The following is a 24,822-nucleotide window of genomic DNA, read 5'->3' on the forward strand; positions in this document are numbered from 1 at the left end:
TCCTAGTTTTTCTCTTACTTCTCTGGTTGTGGCTGCTCAGTAGGCTTTAATGGTATTTGTCACCTCCTCAACCTCTACACACCGGGGTACCCCAAGACACCAGGCCTAATTTTTTCTATCTATACCTATCTTCACCCTGTGTGATAATGAACCTCACATCTACAGTCTCAACCCTGAACTGCAGAATTGAACATCTACATGTCTCCCTGACATGTACACTTGGGTGTTTAATAATCATATCAAACAACATGTCCAAATGGAACTCCAGCTGTTACCTCCCAAACTTGCTCTTCCTGCAGGGATATTTATCTAGGTTAATGAAACTCCATCCTTTTAGCTTCTTAAACAAAACCTCTGAAGTCATCCTTGATAACTCTCCCATATAGCCCCACATCTGATCCCTCAACATATTCTGTTGGCTCTGTCTTATAAATATATCCAAAATTGAATGTCTTCTCATCATAGCTTCTGCTACTACTCTGGTCTAAGTCACCATCATCACTTCCTGGATTATCTCAATGGCTTTTTAAAAGTAGCTTTTTGCTTTTATCCTGACCACCTTACTATTTATCCTCAACACAGGAGCAAGAATGGATCAAGTTAAAAGTCAAATTATGACACTCTTCTGCTCCAAACCCTCTGGTGGACTTCTATCAACATAAAAGCCAAAATCTCACAAGAATTTCATTTTCTACTACTATTCCCTCCCTTTCCTTTGCCTGCTCCAGCCCTAGGGGCCAGCCAAGCTAGCCTCTCTGAGGAAGAGAAAATATGCCAAGCATGCTCCTGCTTTAGGGCCTGTGTACTTTTATCTGCCTTGAATACTCTTCTTTAAAATATCTACATGGCTTACTACTTCACTTTCTTTACTCAAATGCCACCTTTTAATTGAGGCCTCCCTGGTCACCTAATATAAAATTTTGATAGCATACTTTACCCTTGCCCTTCTCCCTTTCCTATTTCCTTTATTCCTAAGCCCTTATTGTTATTTGACACAGTATATATTTTACTTTTTTATCTTGTTTATTGCCTCTCACACTAATATGTTAGCTCTATTTATATCTTCAGGATTTTTAAAATTATTTTGTTCATTGCTGAATCTCTAGCAACTAAGAACAAGGCCCAGCACATACTGGGTGTTTAAGAAATACTTGTTGAATAAATCCACCACTGTAGTACCTTGTATAAATGATAAACATGGTAGTGCTTGGGAAGTACTTATCAAAAAGAATGAATGGCAAGAAGATACCAAACATACCAAAGCAAGATCAAATCTAGCTTATTACTCTGTACTATAGGATTAAACTAGTCAAACCATAAAAAACTTGGAAAGTACATGATATCCTTACCTAGGCCAGGTCTTGACTCTTTTTTCTTCTGAGAGGCCCAACCCACCATGGAAAATTTATCACTTCCTGGTTTCTCCTCTAAGCCTCTATTCAAGCGCCAGATTTTTAGTGTATTGTCATCAGAACAGGTAGCAATCTAAGAGGAAGCACCAAGAAGGGAATTAAGAAATTTTAATCAAAGATTCACAATACATTAAAAAAACAGGTGTGTCTTAAGGACTTGTGACTGGAGAATTATTTTGTCTAATAAACAGGATATAGAAAATAATATCTGAAAGATCATGTACATCCATTTCTTGCTTTCAGGAATCATTCCAGATTTCCAACAAAGCTGATTCTTTAGTTTCTTCTTCATATACATTCTACTAGTATGTCTTTTGTTAATGGTCATTTCTTATCTAATCTAAAGTTCTGCTATAAAACCTGGCTCTTTATTATCTTCTGTATAAATACAAAATATGTAATTAAGACACCCTTTTTACGCTTCTGTTAAATAATCAATCAGTATATGTTACCAACATACAATTTCTACAATTTTCTTCTGAATTCTGCATTTTGTGCCACATTGCTAAAGTAATGGCACCATTTGCAAGATCAGACTTGGCCCATGTCTCTAGTAGGCTGTGACAAGTAGAAGGAAACCATTCCTTTTGAGATTCTTTTTCAGATAGGTAAAGGAGCAATCTGGGAAAACAACAAGTTCACTAGGCTGAAAGAAGCTAAAAAATAACCTTTGCCCCTTTAAAAATATCTGACTATTCTCGATCTTGGTCCCAAGCCTTTTATGGCAGAGAAAGTCCAGCTTGAAGAGCTTGTGGCAAATGGCCACTGGTACCAGAGCTGTTCCCCAGCATTTGTTTATATAATTTCTCTATTTCAGTCACTAAAGAGAAAGAAAAAAAGAATACACGTTCTCTTAAGTCTTGGCCCCCAAGAGACTGGCAGCTTTTTCCTTTCCTTACTGGGAGGCCAAAAGAAGATACACATATTTAACTGTTCAATATGAAATGTTTGGAATCTCACAGTTCCTCTACAGTTTATTAACAATAGTTATTTACAGAGCATCTACTGTGTGTCTGGTAGTTTACATTCTTTATCTTATTTAATTCTCACACTCTAAAAGCTTTGTACTCAAATAATCTCATATGCAAAATGGGAATAAAGTTATTTGCCCAAAGTAACCACAATCAAATGGAGGAGCTAGAATTTAAACCAAGCTTTCTCTTATTCTAAATGTCAGACATTAAAAACACAAAAACAACACAAACCATATCCTACTTTCCTAATTCTAGGCTTGGGATGAAATTATTTCTAAAAAACTTAAAAAAGTAGCCAATACATTAGTATAGATAAACAGCCCTGGTATTTCCTTTGAGCACAGGAAATAAGGATAATTAATATATGATGTCTGATATGCATAGGGGTAAGGATAATATATGACGATTGAAAAAAGATAACATAATTAACTGAATAATTCGAAAATCATTCAACTTAGTAAGTCCATGAAGATGCAACACTCCATGTTAAAAGTAGACATTTCACTAGAAATTACATGGAATCTCAGAGAAAAAAACATCATTAACATGTAATTTCGGGTGATTAAAGTAATGACTGAAAAAAAAGAAAAGGTCTGCCATGAAGTTGAGCATAGAAATGGTAACAAGAATAAGGAGAAATCCACAGCAATACTGGAAGCTAGCAGGGATGCCATAAATAGACCAGACCATGAGAAGTTTCTGGAAGATAAAAAACAGATGGGAACAATAGGCAACAAAACCTCAAAATGTCATACGTGAAAGGGGAGACCTCCACAGAAATAAGATGTCCTGTAAAACCCAGAATAACTCAAAGACCAGAGGCAATGGGGGTTGGGAGAATGACCGGAACTTGAGCTACTATTACATGAAATTCCAATATATACATAGGTTTTAATGTTTCTGGCCTTTCTACATTTTAGGGGTTTTTTTGTTTCTTAAAGTGTCGCTATAAAAAAATTAAAAGGTGGGCATATTGTCTTCTTTCTGGAGTATCTAAAACATTTCAGACCTACTTACATAGTTTAGCAACAGATAACCTAACATGTTAAGACTTCACAGTAACCATTTTGTTAGTCATATGTGAAAACCCAAATGAGGCTGTCAAGATGTTACCTTTAATATACTACATTGATAGTATCTAAAAAGTAAAAAAGACTAGTTCTCACCTTAGATTGTATTTTTATCTTAGATTTTAATAGAAAATTTTAATTAAGTTAACAACTTAATTCTACATTTAGGAAAGAAATAACTCTATGGAACCAGAAATCTATCCTTATTTCACAGGGCATAATACCATTATGGTATGGGTAGAGAAAAGCAGAATATGCTTGAGTAATGTGAATATAGATCCTGGATGGCACCTAGATCTTTAAAATCTCAAACATAAAAATTTATATAATTCTCAAAACAAACCTTAGAAAAACCTATAAACCTGTGATCTACATTTTAAACCAACTATAGAGATTCATTTACAAACCTTTGTGAAGTCAGACGGACACCAGCACACAGACGTGACCTCTTGAGAATGACCCAGGAGCACAGTAGGAGGTTGCCAGGGTGTGGAGACCTAGTCCAATCAAAAAGAAACAAGTCAGCAAAGCAATGTTAGATTTCCCAGATAGAGGCCTTTGAATTCAGAAGTGTGTCTTAGAGAGTTTTAGGATTGTTACCAAAGGCCACTAGACCTGCCTAGATATAGTTTGGGGGAAAAAAAAAAAAGATTTCCAATGCGCAATGAAATATTTCTGTTACTGATCCGGGAAAACACAATGAAAACAGCCAAAATAAGTAAATAATATGAGCTTACACACAAGGATAGTTCTTATTTCATATCAGGACAACCTAGCCATATATATTTTGACTAAAATTCAAGACTGGCATTGTCCCTCATTCCTTAGGTGGTAAACTTTCTGCAAGGATGTTATCCATCCTTAAGTAGTCAACTTGACAACTCAGTCCTGTTTTTACACAGCACAGACATTGTCAGATCTCTAGTCAGCTACTTCTAGGAACACTAAATTAACTGTGAAACTTGCAGATTTCCGAAACATGCTACCAGCTCTCTTGGGACAAAACGACGGTCTTCCTTCCAAAACAAGACCGTTCTCTTGTCCCAACAGAGCTGGTCAGTAACTTTTACCAAAACTCAAAGTTATACTCCTTCATTTTGAGTTGGATAACCTTCATTCTGAAGGGATATAAACTATATTTTACATGGCACTTTGGTATCCTTTCTGGAAAAACATTTTTTTTCCTCTAAAACTTTATTTCAGTTAATTTTCTGAGAGAAGTTTTGAATTTTCAAGTAAGTGTCACTCACATTTTAATAAATTTTAATGTAGAAAGAAGGGTCACATTTTACTGTCCTGTACATGTGACTAAGAATCGTATTTTTCCATCATCAGGTGCCACCAGTTATGTGCATTTGACAGCATCATACAGCTGACTCATTCAAGAGATGTCAATCTCTTTCATAGGCCATGGGAATTAATCAGCACAATAAGGAGTACAAACTCACATAACTATTATTAGCATGTGTGTTTCAAAAGAGCAAGGAGGTTGGGGCTGAGAGAAGTTATTCTCTTTCCATTTTCCTGAGGCTCTGAATCATTGCTCATTTGTATGAAGAAAGTGGAGGTGACTCTGGAATGATTATTTGTGGGAATGACTAAGTAAACTTAATAGATTCCCCATATTATAGTTAAGAGATCTGACACACTGATTGATAAGGTTATTCAACTCAATCATTAAATGGTTTAAATGGTACATATGCAATAATTCAAAAAGCAAAAGAATACAACGAGCAGAGTCTAACTTGTCTTGCTGAGTAAATTAAAATTTAACAAAAAGGAGGCTTTTTCCATATCCACAGGAACCTCACTTACTGCCTACTCCTACAATGGCACAGAGATAATTCGTTCTTACAGGTAAAATATTTTAGAAAAGACTTTAAAGATCGTCTCTAACTATCCCAGCAGTCACAGAAATTTTCCTTTCCTCTTCCATTTGGGAAGGCCCCAGTCTATTAAGTTTCTCTTCACCCAAGGTCCAAACAGGTCTGGTAGCAGCAAATTAAAAAGGAGAGGAAATCCTCAAGTCCTACTGAGCATCCCTGGTAGAAACACATTATTCTCTTCCATTGGTTCACTCTGCTTATTGCCTCTAGCTTTTAATTTCATGATATTGGTCCTTCCTCAGTTTCTGTATTATAATACCTAGAAGAACCTAAATGTGTACACCAAGGATTAAAATAAGTTTTCAAAAAACCCCCGAAATACCCACCAATAGAATATATGCACATTTTTGCATTTATCTATAGGGTTTCAGAGAAAAAAGAAACAGACCCATTAGAAAAACATTTTGGAATATGATAACAAGGTATCAATGACGACAGTAAAAGTCTAATCCAGGCACTTTACATAGCATTAAAAGTGGGGGGAAGGTTCCTCAAAAAGTTAAACAATTATATGACCCAGCAATTCTATTCTTAGGAATAGAATTCTGTTCCTATACTCCCAGGAGAATTAAAAACCTATGTTAAACAAGAACTTATACACAAATGTTCATAGCAGCTTTATTCATGTCAAAAAATGGAAACAACTCAAATATCCATCAACTGATGAATGAATAAACAAAATGTGGTCTATCCGCACAATGCATATTACTTATATAACACGGATGAACCTTGATGATATTAAGTAAAAGACGTCAGACACAAAATGCTGATTTTGTATGATTCCACTTATATGAAATGTCTGGAATAGCAAATCCATAGAGACAGAATGAGGTTTAGCAGGTGTTGGCGACGAAGAGGGGATTAGAGAGTGACTTAACTGTTAAAGGACACAGTTTTTTTTCTGGTGTGATGATGTTTGGGAATCAAATAGTGGTGATGTTGGTACAACACTGTGATTACAATAGTAAGTACTCCATTGTAAACTTTAAAATGACTAAAATGGTGAATTTTATGTTATATGAAATCTATCTCAATAAAGAAAAGTTGAGGGAAGGGCATGTTATGGGTTAAAATGAGAAACGAATGTCTAACAAGTTTTTATGAACTTTTATGCTTTGATAGTTTAAGACTATCCTAGGGTATAGTATGACTACTTCAAGAAAGATTCATTTCTTCTAATGAGATTCAGGTGACTTTTAAATCCTTCATTTTTATTCAAATAAGTTTTTATTTATGTCCCTACATTATTATAAGAACATTATCATAATTACATAACTTCATTTTTTAAAGCTTCCTTTCCCTTTTAAGTAGGAAGACAATTAAGTCTAATAGACATTTATATCCATGCATTTTGGAGATACTCAGACACAGAAGACTGTCCTCTCTTACATATTCTACCTTTTGTAAAATAAAGACTTCAATTCAAGGCACAAGGAATCCCAAAGTTAAATCTCCTAGAACTATGAAGGTACCTCTAGAAGTAAATGGCTCTAACCTACAGATCTCATAAAGTTATTCTGTGTACTGAAACATACAAAGAAGATCAGCGCTTTTTCTCACAAAATCTCTTCTCTGCCCAGTTGGAAACCAAGTCTAATCTTTATTTCTGCCATGAGATCATTTACACTTCCTAAAGTGTCAGGCTCAACGTTTCACCAGTCAGTGGTAGAATGACTATGCCAAATCAGTTTATTTATAACCACTTCGATGCTATTCAGTGGCTATATCAGAAACAAACCAGAGAAAAGAGGATGGGGTGAGGGTGGGACAATAGTTAGGAAATAAAAAAGAAAAGGTATAATATTAAATCTTTTTAAGTCTTAGACCTCAATATCAGTCTGAATATATTATATTTCCCCTTTGCTGGGCAGTAGTGAGGATTAAAAAGCCATTCTTTTCTGTCTTAAGATACAAAACTCCCTTCTATTTTGTTTTCTTGTGCCCATGGGCTTTTGGCTTTTTAGCATAGAACAAATTCCAATACTTAAGATAATTCTGACTTTTTAACACGTAGAAGAGCAATCTAACAGCCTGGATATTCAGCTTGAATGGAATTGCTCTTAAAATACTACTCCTCCTTTTTTTAATCATGGAAAAGAGAAACTGAGCCACCTCACCAGGCAAATTCAATTTTAGGAGGTGCAAGCTTGCCAGGATCTCAAATATCAGAGCCTGTACACCGAGTTATGTGTGGACAGGCAGAAGAACATCACATCTGAACCACGTCATTCAACACTGACATGTGATCCAGCCTAGGAATTAAAAAAGGGTGACCCATGTATGTGGTAGCCACTGATTGGTTGTCTGAAAATGGCTTAGAAACAACGGCCAACTATATTTAGTGTATATCTTTAAAGGCAGGAAGTATTCCCTCAACCTTCATTCCCTGAAACAAAATTTTAGAAAGGCCTTTGCACTAGAGAAGAGGAAGGAACTTTAAGAATTGTCAAGAAAACTTTACACACATACACATAATATATAATTGTACACATAATTATGTATATATATAATTTAAAAATTAAGAATTTTAAAACTGTATCAAGAAAACTATACAACACACACGTAATTGTATACATAATTATGTACATATAATTAAAACTTATTAAGAATATTTAAAAAGAATGATCAATGCGTATTTTTTGAATTATTCTTTACATGCTTTTTGTTATGTTTGGAAAAAAATTTTTTTTTTTTTAAGAAGAAACAAACTTTAAAAGATACAGACCTGTGGTAGGAATAAAATCCTCTAGTTAAGTTGGGAGCCAAAGTAGAGAAGGAAACACAGGTAAGACAGTGAGCAAAGAAGAAAGGAAAAAGGTAGCAAAATAAGCATTAAGACCAAATTTGAAACTGAAAATTTAAAATATAAGAGCATTAGTGCCAGTACATAACATTGTTAAAGTTAAAATCTCAAGTAAGAAGAATACTCTAAAAAGGAAACTCCATCTTGTGATGGAGTCTCAAGTATATATTTTATAGGCAAATTTTCATTTAAAAATATAACGAAAGAAATATGCATGTAGAAAAAGGCATGCCCAACATAGAAGCATCTTAGATAGAGCAATATCTCCACCTTGTGACTATTTAGGATATTGTCACTAAAATTTTAATAAAGCAGTGTTGCATTTTCGCAACTCTAGTTATATAGAAACCACTTTTTTTTGTACTTCCCTCAGGACTGGAAGAAATTAAGCTGAAGAATTATGCTTCATACTAAACAGGTTTTACCCCGTCCTAAAAAAAATTAGCAATATTACTTTCTAGAGCTTGGCAGGATAAAGAATGATACAACTTTCTCTTGAGAAGGGTTTGATACTATCAAAACTATGGGATCTATGAAGTTTTAGACGTTATGACTTTAAAACCCAAAATATGTGAACTCTAATCATTCAATTCACCAATGTCAAAGACATTAATGAAGTTACAGGGAGATCTAGAAGATAACTAATTCTTAGTCATGGGTAAACAATGCGTTAATGATCGTTCTCTGAATTCCCAGAACATTTCCATAATTAATTATTCCTTCAAGAGACAGTTTTCAGTAATAAGTGCTACCTGTTGTGTAATATTTTTATTTTCTCCACTGGGCTTCAAATGGACAGCTTTAAATTTCTTAGCTTACAGTAGACACTTTAGAATTACTGTTATTAAAAAAAGTTAATTAGGTCAGGCGTGGTGGCTCACCCTGTAATCCCAGCACTTTGGGAGGCTGAGACGGGCGGATCACGAGGTCAGGAGATCGAGACCATCCTGGCTAACACGGTGAAACCCCGTCTCTACTTAAAATACAAAAAAATTAGCCGGGCGAGGTGGCGGCGCCTGTAGTCCCAGCTACTCGGGAGGCTGAGGCAGGAGAATGGCACGAACCCGGGAGGCGGAGCTTGCAGTGAGCGGAGATCGCGCCACTGTACTCCAGCCTGGGTGACAGAGCGAGACTCCGTCTCAAAAAAAAAAAAAAAAAAAAAAAAAAAAAAAAAAAAAAAAAAGTTAATTAAAAGATTATTGGTCAGGCGTGGTGGCTCACCCTGTAATCCCAGCACTTTGGGAGGCCGACTTGGGCAGATCATGAGGTCAGGAGATTGAGACCATCCTTGCTAACATGTTGAAACCCCATCTCTACTAAAACTACAGAAAAAATTAGCTGGGTGTGGTGGCGGGCACCTGTAGTCCCAGCTACTTGGGAGGCTGAGGCAGAAGAACGGCATGAACCTGGGAGGCGGAGCTTGCAGTGAGCCGAGATCATGCCACTGCACTCCTGTCTGGGTGACAGAGCGAGACTCCATCCCAAAAAAAAAAAAAAAAAAAAAAAAAAAGATTATTAAATAATGCTATTAAATATATAAAAATCTGAGAAAGCAGCCATATCTACTTGTAGCCTGAAGATCAGCTACTTGTAACAAGAGAATAAAGATTAATCACACAAATAGTTTTGAGTTTCTGTTTTGTGCAAGGCTCCATGGGTGATTCAAACACAGGATCCTAAGGATCAAAATACTGTATTCTGAACAAGAGTTTGAAAACACAGGGCAGAAAGTCAGTACAGCATATTTTCCAGGATGCAGGAACAAAGTAGTTAAGGTTCTTACTACCCTCTGAATTCTCAATTCCTAATCATTTGTGAAACAGAGGATACAAATTGTCAATTTCTGACAAGCTATGGCCCTGAAAGTGTCATACATTCTGTAGCAGAGTAAGGTTTCAGCTATATTAAGAGCCAAGAACAACCTTTACTAAATATTTGACGTAGGAATAGTACAGTATGTGGTTACATTAAACTTACCTCATATTGGACAGAACAAATATTTGCAAGAATACTTCAGTCTAACATTTGTGGGTGAAGTTTAGCAGCTTACCTTCCATATGTAGGCAGCTTCATCACTTGAGCCACTGACTAAAAACTGGTCATCTGGACTAAGGCTGGATTTTACATAAAAGGTAGAGTTCTGGTGTCCATTGAAAATAGCCACTGCCAGAGGAAAAAAAACAAATTACTTGGCTCTTGTTATTTCTAGTGGTCAAGTGGATATAGACAGCATATATATTCTAGCAAGTTTTATCACTGTATTGCCTATTGAAGCAGATGGTCTAGATTTATCCATCAAATACAAGGGAACTGGACACTGGCAGAAAAACAAAACCCTAGAAAGAGGCTTTAGATTAGATCCAATCTCATGAACTCAGTCTGAATACTTGGTATGAAAATGGCGATATCAAGAGAAAAAAATTTGATGAAAACATTTCTTAAAAAAAGAATGCAGCCAATGTGCAACTGACAGTAAAACACCTTTATAAGACCCTCTCTCTCCAGCCCAGGGTAGGATTTCTTCCACTGCATAATATATTCATCTAATTTCCCCTTATACTTCAAGCATCTTGAGGATAAATTTTATGTCTTACTTTTTCTTCACTAGATTTTATAGTGCTTTAAACAGAGTAGATCCTCAAACATTTGTTCCATGAATAGGAAACAAACAAACAAACAAAACAGTGAAAAGTATCATTTGAGTTCTGGTTAAAACTTACTACTAGCTTATCTGGGATGTGAGAATCATTTTAATCCAGCATTTTAAGTAGGCTGAATGGTGGAAGTAGCTAGTGGGGTAAACTATGTTCATATGCTAGATTAGGTTTAGCCTTCTCACTATCAGTGGCAAAAGGGCAGGTAACCCAATCTAGAATACATTCTTGATAGGTTCTTCTATCCTAAGAAGGTCAAAACCTGAGGCCTCTGACATTAGAACACTACTAGGAAATACAAGAGAAAAATCTCAATGTTTGGAGAATTTAAGGATACCTTTAGGCAGGAAAAAACAATCACACTCCAGAGAGAAAAGTATTAGTAGGGGACTTAACAGCTTTCCATAAGTGCTTACAGGAATCTCTTCCATTTTCTAGAATAAAGCTGGAAAAGAACTTTGTATTTATAGCTTTTAAGGAAAAAGCTATGCAGGCATAGCAAAGACTCCTCACATCAGATATTTTTACTGTGAAAGTGAGGCAGGATATGAATCAATTTGTATACACCTATTATCACTGCAAAATAAACAAGCTCCTTTATTCTGAACATTGTTTTAAAACTGTAATTTTTAATCTTCCGCAACTCTGAACTATGAATGGAAAACTCTAGCCTGAATTTCCCACTATACCTGTGAGGATTTATTGCCCTCTGCTGGTCTAAGAAAGGCTGGTATGATATGCACTGTAAATGTTTAAACCTTGCTAAAAATCCTCCTAAAATGCATATTGGCTTTAATGAGCTCAATTTAATCTTGCAAAGTCATCCTCATGAACATCACTTAATATAACACCATAAATACAAAGCATGGTAGATCAAGTATCAAATCCAAGATCCTTTCAGAAGTTTTGAAAAGGACAAGTAATTACAAGATGTTATACACACACACACACACACACACACACACACACACACACACACAGAGTTGTCATTCAATTTTTTTTTTTTTTTTTTTTAAAGACAGGGTCTTACTCTGTCACCCAGGCTGGAGTGCAGTGGCAAGATCATGGCTCACTGAAGACTCAAACCTCCCAGGATCAAACGATCCTCCTACCTCAGCCTTCCGAGTAGCAGGACTATAGGTACATGCCACCACATTCAACTAATTTTTTGCATCTTTGTCAAGATGGGGTTTTGCCATATTGCCCAGGCTGGTCTTGAACTCCTGGGGTCAAGCGATCCGCCAGCCTCGGCTTGGGTTTATAGGTGTGAGCCACCATGGCCAGCTGTCATTCAATTTTTAAGGAACAAATTGATCTATTAATCTATTTACCTATCTATCCATCTGAGCAAATGAAATTAAATAGAAGCACACAAAAGGTTTACTAAATTATTAGCGAAGTGTTTGACGGCAGGACACTAAACTCAAGGCCCTTTTCAGTGCCACACTGCAGCAAAAATTATATAGAAAGAGCTCTTGTACATCTGATAATATAATCAGGATTAGGTTTTATCTTTCAAGGAAAGATTTTCGATTAACTAAATTAGCAGTTCTCCAAGCTCAGATTCCATTAAGGAAAGCAGCAAAAGAAACACCTCTTCCCTTTTCTAAACATTATTGCTCTTGCTTAGAGAAAATCAGACCCAGTGCAAAGCATCAGAAATGCCGACTATGATACTGCCACCAATACTAAAGTCCTAATAAGATTGCTTGGAGTGACCTTTGGAAACTTCTTTAAGATCTCAGCTAAAATGACAAGTTCTGGGCCGGCACGGTGGCTCACACCTGTAATCTCAGCACTTTGGGAGGCTGAGGTGGGCGGATCACGAAGTCAGGAGTTCGAGACCAGCCTGACCAACAAGGTGAAACTCCGCCTTTACTAGAAATACAAAAATTAGCCAGGCGTGGTGGCGGGCACCTGTAATCCCAGTTACTTGGGAGGCTGAGGCAGGAGAATTGCTTGAACCCAGGAGGCGGAAGTTGCAGTGAGCTGAGATCGGACCACTGCACTCCAGCCGGGGCAACAGAGAGCAAAACTCTGTCTCAAAAAAATAAAAAATAAAAGATTAAAAAAAAATAAATAAAATGACAAGTTCTGTACTTGAGGTTTCTTGTTTATCAAACCATTTCACTTTAGTGGAAACTGGGTAACTCTGAGGATTGGTTATGGAATTCAAAGTGTTTTTGAAAGATCTATAGATGAGGAATAACCAGGCTACTAAGATGTAGCTTAAGAAATTGATGTTCTTAAAAATAACGTAACCCAAATAACTCTCTTAAAGCATGCCTGAGGCTGGTGATTTGGAAGAGGGAGGGGAGAAGATTAAAAAAAGAGGAAAGCATGCTTGAGAAACTTGGGTTTTCTTTTTAAAACTATCATTTATTAGTTGTAAGTATCAGATTCTATTTTTATAGTTTTGAGGGAAAAAAAAAAGGCGAGGCTGGGGAAAACATCTAGAAATAAAAGGGCCTCTCTTTAACATTAAGGAGAAGCCTGAGATAGGCTAAAACTATTTTGGGGGTCTGAGAAATTCAGTCCCCTAATTTTAACCAGCAGCCCCTAAAGAGGACAAAAGCTGAGCAGAAGCGCTTTGTCTACTCCACAGCTTATTAAATCAAAAATTGAGAGAATTCTAAATATAGGCCAAAGGGTATAATTTCAGGAGATATTCTCTATTAAAATAAAATTCAGTCACCATGTAAAGCACAATTCAGCTTACTTATGAAATCACAAGGAATGTACACTTATGAAATTATCACCGGATGTAATCGAAGATGTCAAAGTCCTCATATGGCTTAACAAGTCCAGTTTAGAAGAAAACCCATTGAATTATCATTACCAAAAAAAAGCCCATAATGGTTTCCTGGTAAGAGAATTTGAATGACTAATGTCTTACCTGGAGAAGTCTTCAACCCAGTCATATTGAACATGTAGATGTTATCGTCTGTGCAATTAGCAAATAAAGTAGAGCCAGTGGAATCCAAAATCAGACTTGAATATCCTGGAAAAAGTAAACTTAAGTTAGCATGTCCTGATGATGGTGAGTAGATTTGAGGTAGAGACAAAACGTACAGACAAAAATAGATCGTTCCTTAAGAAGAATCATCAGAATTCTTTGTCCCCAAAATATACACAAACCAAAAACATTCTTCTGAGTTTTTATCTTTTGAACTTCACATATTAGAATTTTTCATATCAATGTTACTGGAAACTAGCCTAATGTTTGTTTGTTTGTTTTTTTAACAAAAACTCATATCTCCCCCAAAAGACCTATACAAAGGCTTACCAAGTTTTCGAGTGCTGCTACCTGGGTACAGGAAAGACTTGGATGCTATAGGTTCTTGTCGATAAGCAGTATAATTCTTACGTAAATCCCATACTTTGATTATCCTAAAAACCAAGGCAAATAAATATTTTGTAGACCTTCTTCCAACCCCAAACAACTTCAGTTACACTAAATGTGAAATGACTTTTAATCTAACTCTTCTGGCACATTAGCTAGGTACAGTGAGGATACTTAATTGGGAAACAAATCAAACTATCTTACACTGTTGTCTCCAATACCAGGCTTATAATTCTGACAGAACGGAAACAGATGTGATTTGACCCAGTGATGGGTTACTGGAGTTTACTCTAAGGGAACGGAAAAGGAAGATGAAGGTTGAGTGCCGATAGTAATTGTTCCATTGTTTTTAGAAAAAACACTTCCTAAGCCTTAATATTCTGCATATATCCTTTGATATCATAAGTAGTAAGTTCTGTCGCTGTGGTTACATCTCCGTACACAACTCCTTAAATAATCTAAACAAATTGTTCCATGAAATAAAGTATTTTTTCATTTCATCTACTGAGATAATTGTCTTAACCCTCTACTTCTAGCATGAAGGCAACTTGAAAACACAGACCTGATATGAAATGACAGTATTCTTGGAAACAAACAGAGCAAGCTTTCACAGTCATTCACAAGCAGAACTAATAACTTTTAGATAATCCTTCATTCCTGCCTGATAATTTGGTTCAGAGGGTTTTAGTGCCCAGAGGACACAAGTTTGGTAAGCCATCATATTTTAAATTAAAAATTTTAAGGGAAGGATGCCTTGAGAGATATAATAGGAAGGAAGCTTAAAAAGAGAGTCTCCATTTGCAAAGAATTTATATTCTACAAAGCAACCAACCAACAAGCATCACAGAGCAGACTTATTTGGAAGCCAAGAATTCAGACTAATCATGGATGATAGGTATGTGAAAGTCATTAGACCTTACTATCATCAATCTAGTTAGATTACTCCCAGAAATGTTAATTACATCCCCAGAATCAGATTTCTTCTTTTAGGATATTCTTAAACCTGAAAAAGATAAAACCCGAAGTAACAGAAATTTTACTCTTCAAAATGAGAATTAGTGACTAAATTATATTGCATAAGGCAAGCAAGCTACCCAGCCAGCTTTTCTAAGATAGCAACAGCAGCTACCACTGCTCTTACGTGCTAGACAATGTGCTAAGCGTGACACATGTATTCTTTCATTTAATTATCCTTCAAGAGTCCTTCAACTAGGTATTTTCCAATGTGATCTACAGTTCCTTTTCTCATTTGGGGTACTTGCTGTGTTGACAGTTGAAAGCGCACACATTTAATTATAATGAGACTATGTGACTGTACCATCACAGCTCAAAAAAAAGATCTCGTCGGAAGAAATAAGAAATAGACTCTTACCCATCCACAGCTCCTGCTGAGACTAATGTATTCTCGTCTTGAAAGAGGACCACAGTAACACTTTGCTGGAAATCCTGATAGCACAAGAAAAGAAAAAGAAGATTCTATCTTGAGCAACATAATCTTTACCATCAAGAGAACGAGGTGCTAAAAAACGACTTTTCTCCCCAGACTGACTTAGATGAAGTCTTCTCTAATGAGCTCAATCAGATATATATGCTGACCAAGAGGTAATTTTAGCAAGGATCATTAAGTTTTAGTATATAATACTTCAACTTGTACTCAAGAAACAAACTGGTGACTAAAAGATTTTGCTTATCTGAGCCTACTGCATCTAGTTAGACTCAGCCCTACTAATATGCTGTGTGTATCCTTAGGAAACTTACTTAACTTTCTTGTGCTGGTTTAACCTCTAAAATGTTGCTCTACCTAGATTATCATACAGGAGTATCAAAAGAATTATGAATAAAAGATTATTACATGTTCTCTGAAAAAGAGGCCCAGTGGAGTCTTACCTCCTAATTGCTATTACCTAACAAGTTATCTTGGCTCAGAACCCGATTAAATGTCTGAAATGTTACTCATTTTAACTTCATACGGCCTCCACTATCTGCCTCGATTCATGCTTGTGTCCTGTTCATGGTGTATAGTTTTAAGTCTTAATGTCTTAGCAGTCATACTTCCCCCAAAATATTAACTTGTACCCTACATACCACGAATATGAAAAAAAATTAAAGTGAGAAAAAGGGCAATTTTTTTAAAGAAAAAGGATATATTATGGGCATTGTTTGAGCTCTGACTGTAAGTTATTAGAGTGGTACTATGTTCTACCCATGTGTTTCTCAATATATTTGATAATATTTTGTCAAATGCTTAAAAATAAGCTGGCCGGGTGTGGTGGCTCACACCTGTAATCCCAGCACTTTGGGAGGCTGAGGTGGGTGGATCACGAAGTCAGGATATCGAGACCACCCTGGCTGACACGGTGAAACCCCCTCTCTACTAAAAATACAAAAAATTAGCCAGGCATGGTGGCGGGTGCCTGTAGTCCCAGCTACTCAGGAGGCTGAGGCAGGAGAATGGCGTGAACCCAGGAGGCGGAGCTTGCAGGGAGCCAAGATTGCGCCACTGCACTCCAGCCTGGGTGACAAAGCGAGACTGTCTCAAAAACAAAAAACAAAGAAACAAAAAACAAAAAACGCATCTCTCTGTAGTTTGTATTACGAAAACAACAGGTATTTTTCCCCATAGAAGACTGCATCACAGTACTTAATATGCTTCCTCAAGCTACTCCTCCCCGACTTTTCCTAATGAATTCCACTATACTATAGGGGTGTGTGTGTGTGTGTGTGTGTGTGTGTGTGTGTGTAGAGAGATTTTTAGGGATGAGACTCAGTAAGGTGAATTTTTAACATGTGCCTCAGGCAACTCTGATGTACATAGTATTTGAGGTGATGGCTATCTCAATTACCCTGATTTGATCATTATACATAGTGTGCCCCCCCAAAATATGTACAATTATGTTATTAATTTTTAAAAATGTAGACACTGAAATTTAAAAAAAAAATCATCACTAGAAAGCTTAATGGCATGAGACAACATGATCTTATGTTTAATTCAATCCAATTATTTAAAACCAAAATAAATTTAAAGATATTTATCAACAAGCCTATGTATATTTTAATTCCATCAGTAATATAGGTAAGTGTAATTATAATTCAGAAGAACTAAAAATTAGAATTTGAGAACCACAAATGTAGGCGCTGAATAAGCAATAAACCATTGATATCAAATGAAAATCATGAAGATTCTCATTCACTTAATCAATAGCCTCCCATTTATTCTATCCTACAGATAAGATCTGCACACATGTATACATCTGTAAAACCTTACCACAGAAGGAGCAAGTCCTTTTGAATTCTGTTTCTTCTTGGGTTTTGAAGGGGTTTGCTTGTCTGAGGTATTGTGAGCTCCACTGATTTGATTCACTTGCCTATAAAACCCATCTGAAAGATATTCCAAGGAAATTTAGGTTTCAGGATTCTTACATGCTAAATACAACATGTGTACATAAAACTTCAATATTAAGTGATTTTTGACCAAATTGGTGAAATTAGAAGCCAGCAGAGCCAGCTACACTACATCTCCTGTGGTGAGACTATAATGTATAAAAACGGAGAGATGTTTTAACAGCTTTAATAATTGCCAAAACTTGGAAACAACCAAGACTCCATCTCCAAAAAAACAAAAAACAAAGATGTCCTTCAGTGGGTGAATGTATAAACTGTGGTTCATCCAGACAATGGAATATTATTCAGCACTAAAAATAAATGAGCTTGATAAAGCCATAAAATGACATGGAGGAAATGTGACTAGGGGAAGTAATAAGATCAGCGGTTGCCAGGGCTTAGAGGGAGGTAGGGATGAATAATTGGAGCACAGAAGAATTCTAGAGTAGTGAAACTATTTTGTATGATGCTACAATGGTGGACGCGTGTCATTACAGATTTGTCAATATCCACAGAATGTGTAATACTAAGACTATATAACACTAATGTAAATTATAAACTCTGGGTGGCAGCATGTGTTGATATAGGTTCACTGATTATATAACAAATGTACCACTCAGGCATAGGATGTTGTCAGTGGGGAAGCCTGTGTGTGGGCAGGACAGGGGCTATATGGGAACTCTCTATACTTTCTGCTCAGTTTTGCTGTGAACCTAAAACTGTTCTACAAAATAAGGTTTATTAAAATTTTTCAAAATAATTTTATTATCTATTTCAAAATAGCTAGAAGAATGGGAGGCCAAGGCAGGCAGATTGCCTGAGGTCAGGAGTTCCAGACCAGTCTGGCCACATGGTGAAATCCTGTCTCTACTAAAAATACAAAAACTAGCAGGGCGTGGTGGCATGCACCTGTAATCCCAGCTACTCGAGAGGCTGAGATAGGAGAATTACTTGAACCCAGGAGGTGGAGGTTGCAGCGAGGTGAGATCACGCCACTGCACTCCAGCCTGGGTGACAGAGTGAGACTCCATCTCCAAAAAAACAAAAAAAAAACTAGAAGAGAAGAATTGTAATGTTTCCAACAAACACAAAGAAAAATGTTTGAGGTGATGGATTTCCCAATTACCCTGATTTGATCATTTCATGTTCTATATATGTATCAAGATATCACATATACCCCCCAAAATATGTACAACTATGTTATCAATTTTTCAAAATGCAGAAACTAAATTTTTAATAAATTAACTAAACGTGAACAGTGAGATAATCATCATTGTCTGCTTAATGGCATCACGAGACAACCATGAGTTTATGTTTGAATTCAATCTAATTCTTTAAAATCAGGCTGGGCATGGTGGTTCACACCTGTAATTTCAGCACCTTGGGAGGCCGGGGTGGGCAGATCACTTGAGGTCAGGAATTTGAGACCAGCCTGGCCAACATAGTGAAACCCCATCTCTATTAAAAAAAAACAAAAATTAGCCAGGCATGGTGGCGGGTGCCTGTAATCCCAGCTACTCAGGAGGCTGAGCTAGAGGAATTGCTGGAACCTAGCAGGTGGAGACTGCAGTGAGCCAAGTTCATGCCACTGCACTCTAGCCTGGGCAACGGAGACTCCATCTCAAAAAAAATAATAAAATAAAATAAAAAAATAAAAATTCTTGAAAACCAAAATAAATTTAAAGACATTTACCAGTGAGGCTGCGTATTAATATTTTTAAGTCCATCAATAATGTGGGTAAATAGCATTATAATTCAGAAGACAATATGAGATAAATACGTGAGTGTAATACTTGTAACAATGACAAAGATCCTGAAATCTGGAACAGTGAGCAGAAATGGGGAATTATGAGTACACGCCCCCTGGTGGTAATCAGATGAAATCACTAACTCTTTCACTCAAAATTAAGTACAGGGTAATCCCAAATCTCTCAGAATTAAAATCTAACCTTTTTTGTTGCACCTGGTATCCCAGACCATAATGTTGCCATCTCTTCCACCTGTACAGAATACAGCTGTGCGGGAAATAAACAGATTATTGAGAGGTTAACAAAACCAGTAAATGACACATATATTTCAATTTAAATTTCCTAGACTATCTATTATGTGCTAGGTACTGTATCTGGCACTGGAGTCAAACATTTAAAAATATATGGCTCAATAACAAATAGGAAAAAGGATTACAAAGAGCTTGAGATACTAATGTTGAACCAAAACTTTATAGAATCACCCCTCTGTAAATTTTTTAAAACCCATATAAAATATATAGTGGTTATAGTAAAAATGACAAGCAACAGTCAAAATACAGAGTGCTTATTATTCTAAATGTTAGCTACTATCCCACATGTTTTATACAAATTATCTCAATCCTTGCTATCAACCTTATTAGGTAGGTACCAAGAGAGGCACAGAGAGGGTAAATAACTTGTAAAGGTATTCCTGGCAGTATGAATCAGCTTACACTCCAAACCTCTAAACTGTATTGGCTCAGTATAAAAATATGGACCAGATCCGTATGAGGTTTGTGAAAGAGGCTGCCTCTGGGATGCAGTGGGATTGGAGGAGGCACTATAGGAGAACTTCAATTTATCTGTAATGTTTTATTCTTTAAAACTAAGCCAAAAAACCCCCTGCCTCCTGTGTGAAAGAGCACTTAAAACTAATCTACTTGCATTAGTTGTAAATGGGATAAAACACAAAAACAACTATCTGAGGGCTCTGTGGAAACTGAATGAAAACATGCAATTTTGCTTACTGATATACATAATAGTTTACATATTTATGGGGTATATGTGATATTTTGATATCTGCCTGGAATGTGTTATGATCAAGTCAGGGTATTTGGTATCCATCACCTTGAGTATTCATCATTTCTATGTGCTGGGAACATTTCAATTCGTCTCTTCTAGCTGCTTGAAATATACAATATTTTGTAAGGTGACAATAGTCAGGTATCGAACAATGGAACTTATACCTTCTATCTAACTTTATGCTTGTATCCATCAAGCAACCTTTCTTCATTCCACCCTCACACCCACTCACTTTCCAGCCTCTGGTTATCTATCATTTTATTCTCTACCTCCGTGAGATTGTTTTAGCACCCACATATAAGTGAGAACATGTGAAATTTATCTTTTGTGCCTGTCTTGTTTAACATAATGTTGATGTGAATGACATTTCATTCTTTCTTATGGCCAAATAGTATTCAATTGTGTATATACTACAATTTTTAAAAACTCTTATTTGTTCGTTAATAGACAGATTGATTCCGTATCTTGGTTATTGTGAACAGTGTTACAATAATGTGACTGCAGTTATCCCTTTGATACACTGTTTCCTTTTGGCTCTATACCCAATAATGAGACTGCTAGATCAATAGTAATTCTATTTTTTTTTTTTTTCTTTGAGAAATCTTACTGTTTTCCATAGTGGCTGTACTAATTTACATTCCCATCAACAGTGTACAAGAGTTCTCTTTTCTCCACATCCTTGCCAGCATGTTTTGTTTAATAATAGCCATTCTAACTGGGTTAAGATGATATCTCACTGTGGTTATTAGTCATGTTGAGCAGTTTTTCATATACCTGCTGACCGTTTGTATGTCCTCTTTCATGAAATGTCTATTCATGTTCTTTGCCTACTTTTTTTTTTTTTTTTAGACAGGATCTCACTGTCACTTAGGCTGGAGTACAGTGGTGTAATCACCGCTCAAGGCTCAGGTGATCCTCTCATCTCAGTCCCACCAAATAGCTGGGACTACAGTAGGGCACCACCATGCCCAGCTAATTTTTTTGTTTTTCTTTGCAGAGCCAGTTTTGCCACATTGCCCAGTCTGTGTTTGCCTACTTTTTAATTGTTTTTTCTACTGTTGAATTGTTCGAGTTCCTTGTATAGATTCTACATATTATTCCCTTATTAGATGAATAGTTTGCAAATACTTCCCATTCAAAAGGTTTTGGCATGCAGAAGCTTTTTAGTTTAGTATAGTCTAGTTTATTTATTTGTTCTTACTGTCTGTGTTTTTGAGTTCTTGGCCATAAAATTTTTGCCTAAACCAATATCCTGAAGTGCTTTCCCTAAATTTTCTTCTAGTTTTGTTTCAGGTCTTACATTTAAGTCTTTATAATCCATCTTGATTTATTTTTATTTTTTTTGAGACTGAGTCCCACTGTGTCAACCAGGGTGGAATGCAGTGGTGCTATCTTGGCTCACTGCAATCTCTGCCTCCTGTGCTCAAGCGATTCTTAAGCCTCAGCCTTCCAAGGAGCTGGGACTACAGGCGCGCCCACCACGCCAAGCTAATTTTTTGTATTTTAGTAGAGGTGGGGTTTTGCCATGTTGCCCAGGCTGGTCTTGAACTCCTAAGCTCAGGCAATCATCTGCCTTGGCCTCCCAAAGTACTAGGATTACAGGCATTAGCCACCATGCCCAGCCTATCTTGATTTTCTTTAATATAGTGAGACAGGGTTACAGTTTCATTCTTCTGCATATGGATACTCACTTTTCCCAGCACCATTTATTGTATGTTCTTGGTACCTTTATTGAAAAATCAGTTGGCTGCAAATATATGGATTTATTTCTGAATTCTCTTTTCTGTTCCATTGGTCTGTGTGTCTGTTTTTACGCCAATGCCATGCTGTTTTAGCTATATTAGCTTTATTCTTTTTGCTTAGGATTGCTTTGGCATTTGGGTTCTTTTTGGCTCCACATAAATTTTAAGATTGTTTTTTCTACTTCTGTGAAAAATGATATTGGTATTTTGATAGGGATTGCACTGAATCTGTAGATTGCTTTGGGCAGTATGCCCATGGGAAAATAATTTTTCCCATCCATGAGCATGAGGTCTCTTTCCATTTGTCTCCTCTTCAATTTCTTTGATCAGTGTTTTATAGTTTTCCTTGTAGAGATCTTTCACCTCTTTGGCTACATTTATTCCTAGGTGTTTTATTTTTTGGTAGCTATTGTAAATGAGATTGCCTTCCTGATTTCTCTCAGCTAATTCATTATCAATGTATAGAAATGCTATTGATTTTTGTATGTTGATTTTGTATCCTGCAACTTTTAATGAATTTATTAGATCTGAGGTTTTTTTTTTGGTAGAGTCTGGTCCTGAACTTTTCTTTGCTGGAAGACTTATTATTGCTTTGATCTTGTTATTATTGATTTGTTCAGGTTTCCTATTTCTTTCTGATTCAGTCTTGGTAGGTTGTGTCTTGTAATCTATCCATTTCCTCTAGGTTTTCTAGTTAGCTGTACACAATAGTTTCTGATGATCTTTTGTATTTCTGTGGTATCAGTTGTAATGTTTCCTTTTTCAGTTCTGATTTTATTTAGACCATCTTTCTTTTTTTCTTGGTTAGTCTAGCAAGTACTTTATTGATTTTATCTTTTCCAAAAACCAACCTTTTGTTTTTCTGACCCTTTTTCTTGCTTTTTAAGTCTTTATTTTATTTAGTTCTGCTCTGCTATTTATTATTTCCCTCTGTTAATCCGGGGTTTGGTTTGTTCTTGCTTTTCTGGTTCCCTGAGGTACACCATTAGATTTTTTTAAAGTCTTTCTACTTTTTTGATATAGATGCTTATTGCTATAAACTTTCCTCTTAGCACTGCTTTTATTGTATCCCATGGGTTTTGGTATGTTGGGTTTCAATTTTCATTTGTTTCAAGAATTGTAAAAATTTCCTTCTTAATTTCTTCCTTGACCCAAGTCATTCATACCATACTGCTTAATTTCCATGTATTTATAGTTTCCAAACTTCCTTTTGTTGTTGATTTCTAGTTTTATTCCATTGTGGTCTCAGAAGATACCTAACATTATTTCAGTTTTTAAAAATGTGTTGAGACTTGTTTTGTGTCTTAACATGTGGTCTATCTTGGAGAATATTCTGTTTGTTGATGAGAAGAATGTGTGTTCTGTAGCTGTTGGATGAAATGTTCTGTAAATATCTGTTAGGTCCATTTGGTCTAATGTGCAGTTTAAATCCAACTTTCTGTCTAGATATCTAATGCTAAGTGGGGTGTTGAAGTCCTCAATTGCTATTGCACTGGAGTCTCTCTCTCCCTTTAAATCTAATAATATTGGCTTTATATATCTGTGTGCTCCAGTGTTAGGTATATACATGTTTAGAATTGATATATCCTTTGGCTGCATTGATTTATCATCATTGAATAACCTTCATTTCTTCTTACTGCTTTTGACATAAAGTCTCTTTTATCTGATGTAAATATAGCTATTCTTGCTTGCTTTTGGTTTCCATTTGCATGTAATATCTTTTTACATTCCTTTATTTTCAGTTTATATGTGTCTTCACAGGTGAGATGCATTTCTTGTAGGCAGTATATAATTAAGTCATGTTTGTCTATTTGCCCAGTCTGTATCTTTTAAATGGAAAGTTTAACATGTTTACATTCAATATTATTGATATGTGAAGGCTTATTCCTAACTTTATTGATTGACTTCTGGTTGTTTTGTATATCCTTTGTTCCTTCCTTTCTCTGGTACTTTTTATCATTGTGGTTTCATGGTATTCTATAGTGGTAACATTTCAGTCTTTCCTCTCTCTTGTGTGTCTGCTTACCAGTGGTTTTTGTATTTTCATAATAGTAGATATTGTTCTTCACTTCCTGGTATAAGACTCCTTTAAGTAATTTTTGTATGGCCCATCTATGGTGATTAACTTCCTCAGTTTTTGTTTGTTTGGGAAAGACTTTATTTCTCTTTTATTTATGAAGGATAATTTTACTGGGTGTAGTATTCTTGTGTGGCAGGGTTTTTTGTTTGTTTGTTTTTGTTTTTTTCTTTAAGCATGTTGAATATATCATCTCATCCTCTCCTGGACTGTAAGATTTCTGCTGTGAAATCTGCTGTTAGGTCTGGTGGGGTTTCTTTTATAGGTGACTAGATGTTTTTTCTTTGCTTTTAGAATTTTTCACTTTGTCTTTGACTTTTGACAGTTTGACTACAATGTGACATGGAAAAAAACCTTTTTGAATTATATACTTGTGGGGATCTTGGAGCCTCCTGTATGTGGATATATAAATCTCTTGCTAGACTTGGGAAGTTTTCACCTATTATTTTGTTAAATAGGCTTTCTAACTCTTTCATCTTTGTCTTCTGGGACACTGAAAATTCATATATTTGGCCACTTTATAGTGTCCCATATGCCATGAGAGCTTTAGTCATTCATCTTTATTATTTTTTCTCTATTTTTGTCTGACTAGGTTATTTTAAAAGATCTTCAATACTTCTTCAAGTTCTGGGATTCTTCTGCTTGATCTAGTGCATTGTTGAAGCTTTCA

At 36.0% G+C, this 24,822-nt stretch overlaps 1 protein-coding gene across 4 annotated transcripts in view; it reads right to left on the reverse strand.

Annotated features, from left to right (window-relative positions):
* Positions 1-24,822, reverse strand: part of DTL (denticleless E3 ubiquitin protein ligase homolog) — a 67,500-nt gene that overhangs the window by 21,645 nt on the left and 21,033 nt on the right. For all 4 annotated transcript variants that reach the window (XM_003893123.4, XM_021927310.2, XM_009187650.3 and 1 more), the window contains 8 exons: positions 19,473-19,538; positions 17,408-17,520; positions 15,515-15,588; positions 14,086-14,189; positions 13,696-13,800; positions 10,196-10,308; positions 3,864-3,953; positions 1,350-1,485 (listed from right to left, as the gene is read on the reverse strand). In XM_003893123.4, the coding sequence (XP_003893172.1) occupies positions 1,350-1,485; positions 3,864-3,953; positions 10,196-10,308; positions 13,696-13,800; positions 14,086-14,189; positions 15,515-15,588; positions 17,408-17,520; positions 19,473-19,538 (801 nt within the window). The remainder of the gene's footprint in view (positions 1-1,349; positions 1,486-3,863; positions 3,954-10,195; positions 10,309-13,695; positions 13,801-14,085; positions 14,190-15,514; positions 15,589-17,407; positions 17,521-19,472; positions 19,539-24,822) is intronic.

This window comes from Papio anubis, chromosome 1 (genome assembly GCF_008728515.1).
Source record: "Papio anubis isolate 15944 chromosome 1, Panubis1.0, whole genome shotgun sequence".
NCBI lineage: Eukaryota > Metazoa > Chordata > Mammalia > Primates > Cercopithecidae > Papio > Papio anubis.